The sequence below is a fragment of the Chenopodium quinoa genome, unplaced genomic scaffold (genome assembly GCF_001683475.1).
Source record: "Chenopodium quinoa cultivar QQ74 unplaced genomic scaffold, ASM168347v1, whole genome shotgun sequence".
Lineage (NCBI taxonomy): Eukaryota > Viridiplantae > Streptophyta > Magnoliopsida > Caryophyllales > Amaranthaceae > Chenopodium > Chenopodium quinoa.
In genome coordinates this window covers 1,568,929-1,574,615 of record NW_018742577.1, presented here as the reverse complement: position 1 = coordinate 1,574,615, position 5,687 = coordinate 1,568,929, and the positions used below count along the sequence as shown (strand labels likewise).

The following is a 5,687-nucleotide window of genomic DNA, read 5'->3' as shown; positions in this document are numbered from 1 at the left end:
TTTTTTATTTGGTTTACGTTCCTTTTCTTACAATACCAACTACTTCAATGTATTTTAAAATCATTCAAGATAAGAATCATTAATAATATGGTCATTTACACTCGTGTGCAGCTGTTGCTTAGTCTTATGATGAACATACAGGGTGTAGCGTGTGACATCGAATGTTGGACCGATATATATAAATTAAGCTCACCACATGAACGTATTCAGTGAAATATGGGAGATATAATACATTAGCTGTTAAGTTGGGAGTTCGAAAACACAGAAGAAATATTTGACAGATGATATTTTAAACTAAGACATCTTGCAGATACTGTATTGGTTGTTGGTATAACAGAAAATCCTTCCAATCTTCTTTCTTAATGTGTAATATTAACGAAGTATTAATTATGATCATCGATCGATTCATTAGTTGGCGGAGACATCGTGAAACAAGCCCAATGAAGAGCATCTTATCATTCAGTCTCATTTATTTTAAGATTCCATTTGTCTTCTTTACATAATAGTATGTAAAGAGGCAAAGAAGGCTGAACAATTCACAAATCAAATTAAAACTTCTATCATTTCTTTGCCTTTGAACAAACTAAAAGAAAAATACTCTAAAATGGCATCTCACCACACCCGATCTTTCAGTTTCCCCTCAAACTCTCATCCAGTTTCCGATCAGTTGGAACAACAATTAAACAGATTGAGTTCATCTCAAGCTGCTTCTACTTCATCCTTGACCAGCAAACTTAGCGGCCTTAATGATTTATACAAGTGTGTTGAAGAGTTTCTTCAACTTCCCCAAAATCAAAAGACTGTATCTCAATCTTCAGTACAACAAGTGTTAGATGGATCTCTAAGACTCCTTGACATTTGTTCCACATCTCGAGATGTCTTGGCACTATCTAAGGATAGGATCCAAGATATACAATCAGCTCTTCGAAGGAGGAGTAGTGGTGAACTTGACATTACCAATGAAGTCGTTGAATACCTAAAAACCCGTAAAACATCTAAGAAGACTATCAAGAAGTCCTTGAAAAACATCAAGGATGCAGAGCAAACTACCAAGGATAACGCAGTTGAGAGCAAGTTGACAGATGTTAACACAATAACCCTTGATATCTTTAAGTCCGTGTTGTCCTTCATTGGCGGATCACAAAAAAGTAGCTGGTCTTTCTCAAAGAAGAATGCAGCAGCATCCATCAGCGAATTTGATGCCGTGGATGCTACTCTAGAAAAAAAGAAAGTAAATGTTGATATGTCACAATTGGTCAACTTAGAGTCACAAATTCAAGAAATTGATGAAGTCCTTGAATGCTTGTTTAGGCATCTAGTTAAAACCAGAGCAACTCTTCTAAATGTTCTTAGTAACTAGAACATAATTTGTTCTTGTACAAAAATTTTGATCTGTAAATGATAGTTCTATACATATGAATATACTCCGATCCGTACAGTTACTTCTACATTTGTGTTCTTCAAGCTCATAACTTTATTTATTTATTGATTTCTGATAACTTAAGGTTCATTATTTCATATATTCCATAGGAAATCTTAAATAAGAAGAAGAAGATAACAAAAACTGAAGGGTTAAAAATTCTGATGGTATGAGATGCATTATTTACTGCTTAAGTAAAACTCTGTTATCTAATATGAAATCACAGGGAATATTTTTTTTCTCCCTTAAGAAATATTAATAAAATAAAACTGATGAAATGGAACAGTGTATACATTTTATTTTATTTCCAATTAAGAACAATATGGTTGAATAATACTGGTAGAAGGTGATTGTCGGAACTATTCCATGTGGAGGTATACATTGAATCGCCTCGTGTATTCATATATAATTTAGCTGTATTGATTCCTATGGTCTGCAAGAGCTTCAGAAAACTTGGTAGTTAGGGCGTGCATAATATTACATGGTCTCCTACATTTTGGATCTTGTACATTACTCTTAGAAGGCTTGAGGTTCCTTCCCTTCTAATCTCTTTAAATATGTTTTGTTAGCAAGCCTAACTGATATAAGGTGTCATTTACACTCATGTGCATGCAGCAATTGCTTAGGATCATGATGGACTTACAGGGATTTGTTAGCAAATCATTCAGATATGTACTCCAATGCTGATGAGTTGCTTCAACGTAACTGCCCCTTTATTAACAAACCATATCCCAAAATGTACACTCAAAATGGGTTGAAGAAGTCTGTGATGGATCTCTAAGGCTTTTCGATATTTGTAGCATATCGAGGGATGTGTTTGTACAATCAAGGGAATGCCTGCAAGAAATACAATCAGCACTAAGGAGAAAGAGTAGCAGCAAGCTTAATATTGCTAATGGATTACATTGTTCAATACTTAAACACCCAAAACAGTTCCAGGAAGATGATCAATAAGTCCTTGAAAAATATCAAGGAAGGTTAGGAAGCAGAGCAAACTACCAAGGACGGTTACTTTAAGAGCATGTTGAAAGATGTGAACTCGATAGCCCTTGATATCTATTAGTCCGTGGTGCTGTCCTACATCGTTGGTTCATACTTGAATACAATGAATTTGATGTTTTTGATGTTACTCTTGACTCGATTATCTGCCAACAGAACATAAATAGTTTAGAGATGATGAAGAACCAGATGATTAAACTGGACTCTGAAATTACAGTTATCGATGAAGCGTTACTCCTTGTTTAGGCATTTAATTAAGTCCTATGACTAGAGCAACACTTCTCAACATCCTAAGCAACTAGAAATAGAAATCGATTTGTACATTTACACAATCTGTGTATAAATTTGCATACACAAATGAGAAGATACATATAATTTCGTGATTTGTCGATTCCTTATCTAGACTCGGTATTTTGTAGAAGCCTTATTCAACTCAGGAATGCACACTAATTAATTGATGACCCTTTAGTAGCATTATTCCTTAGTAATTGTATTAACTGAAATATATTCCCAATTTTCCCACCATTTTCTTATGGCCTATATGATTTAAAATTAGTCACTTAACATCCAATTAAAACATGTCTATTTATAATAAATATGGGATAAATTATGTGCATCTTAAGGGTGTGGTTTCGTGGAATTTGACCAGAACATGTCCTTATAAAGATATGGTTCGATTTGTTTGTTGAATGTGCTAGCTTCATGGATCATGTTGGCAGCTTGTCTGCTCTGTAATTAGCTTTATAATAATATAAATATCAGCCTCACTCGTGCAAATCTTTCTAAGCGCACGAATGGCACTATATCAGACGTTGAAGGTAGTCGGTACAATTAAGGCATGATATTGATTGATCTCCAACAGCTTACATCAATGCAGTTTCCTACATTATATAAATCGATCATGAATATGCAATTTCTTCGTTTAATATGTATGGCTCAATATTATCAAAACCTTAATTATTGCACTCGTGTGAAGTGCGTATTATGGATCATGTTATAGATGAAGTGTATTAAATGTAATTAGGTGTAGAAGCATGGGAATTTTCGATAAAATAATGGGCTGAAGATTAGAAACAGACAAGTTAGGTGGTATAATATGAGGTTGTTGAATGAAGGGTATGCAGGGCACAGTATATTACATCAAATATCTCGGATGTATATATAATGTATCATACTATCATGTATGACCATAGTTTATGTACAAGTTGGCTAGAAACTTGACTAGGAAAGTCGTCGAGACAATAACAAACGTAGTCTAACCGAAAATTAAATAATTATGTTAAGATCTTGATATGATTTGCTGTTGTATTCTGTTACATTGACATATGTATATAAACAAAGACATTCGAGGATGAACTTACAAAATCATTTCTCAAAAAATCATCTACTGATCAGATTCAATTAACAAAAATTGGTATAGTTGTGAAGTCAATGTTCTTCCCCCTTGTCCTTGTTCGTATGAAAGCGTGTGATTTAGACAATATACTCGTACTTAAAAAATAAAAATAAAGTGGTTGGTCATATTGTCTTCTGCTAAACCTTGGCATGGGCAATATTATTTAAACCTTTGGCTGCTTAAAAGTGCTTGAGTTTAGAGCACGGCTGAGCTCCCTGCACTATATATAGTGTGGGAACAAGATAAGTCATAGAAGATATTTCTTGGCATTGATTGATTCGGCGAGCCTGTAAAAGCTAAGCTAAGGAGATTGCTAGCCTAACATTTCCCATAAATAATTTTTTTAAAATTTCATATTTTCTTTCCTCCTATTCTGTCAAATACTTTTGCTTTGTACAATTTTTTATTCTTTCACTTACCCCACAAGCTCCATATATTATTACGTTTACCAATTTCTCCTAAAACTCCCCACATGTAGAAATGGAGAAGGTATTTAAAATCGAAGGGAGTATACGTATAAGGTTTTCAAAAATAATAGCTACGCATTACTTTAATTAAAATTAGTACAAAGTAACATAGAAAATGTTGCTAGTTCAAACAAACGATAAAATCAAATTCAATACATCATAAATCCATATTATTATTTAAGAGTTAAGGTATTTCAAAACAAGTCAAATCTCTTTTTTCTATATAGAAAAAAGCTATGATAAATTTAATCTGTAATTTAGTTTTTTTAGGATTCCCTTTTAATACTTTCTTATAAAAAAAAATTCATTTATGAAGTGGGATATTGTAAATAATAAAATTATCAAATATTCCAATTCTATTACCTTATACTATCTACTAATTTTAATACTTATAGGTTTCTTTAAAAAATTTGTAGGTCTATAATAATAATAATAATAATAATAATAATAATAATAATAATAATAATAATATAATAATAATAATAAAAATAAAAATAATAAAAATAAAAATAATAATAATAATAATAATAGTAATAATAATAATCATAACAATAATAATTAAACATTATTATTGATTAACATTAAAAGTAAAATATTGAAATAATTAAAATAAGTTCAAATCAGAAAAAATAAGTTCAGATCATATCATATAAGAAAAAATAAGTTCAGATCAGATCAGATCAGAAAATATAAGTTCAGATCTGATCAGATCAGAAAAAATAAGTTTAGATAAGATCAGATCAGAAAATATAAGTTTTGATCAGATCAGATCAAAAAATATAAGTTCAGATCAGATCAGCTTAAATTAGGTGAACTAAACAAGGCCTAAATGTTGAAAGAGTAGTTAAACTTGTAGAATATGACAATGAAAGCATAGAACCTTGTTATAACATTTTATACACACTTTATAAACTTAAGTACTTTATTATAACATATTTTATAAGGTAGTTTTTCAAAACAACAGATTTTTATAAAAAAATAATCCACAATATTTCATTATTAATAGTGTGGGTCAAAGTTACACAATGAAAAAACACATGGTAAGTCAAAATGGAACAAACACCTTAATGAGAAAGTTGTATTAAAATAATATTGTACTTCGTACAACATCATTTTTTTTTTTTTTTTTTTTTTTTTAATTTTTAAGAAGTAAGATACAAGGAGTTTAGGTACATCTAACATCAATATGAATCAAATAAAATCTTATTACATGATTACCTTTTTCTGTATAAATTACTCCGTATAATTTAGTGAGAGTTAACATATACGAATATATGTATATCAGTATATGTAAATATACATGAACACACAAATATTCACACATGTGCATAATTATAATCTTTGAAAGCCTTTTTTTTAATTACAGAAGAATCAGCAGTAATCTTTCGTGGACTACTTCATAGAG

At 30.9% G+C, this 5,687-nt stretch overlaps 1 protein-coding gene across 1 annotated transcript; it reads left to right on the top strand.

Annotated features, from left to right (window-relative positions):
- Positions 1–604: 604 nt before the first annotated feature.
- LOC110720685 lies at positions 605–1,360 on the top strand. The gene has a single exon (XM_021899738.1). It carries the CDS (start codon positions 605–607, stop codon positions 1,358–1,360), a length of 756 nt encoding a protein of 251 aa, XP_021755430.1.
- Positions 1,361–5,687: the final 4,327 nt, after the last annotated feature.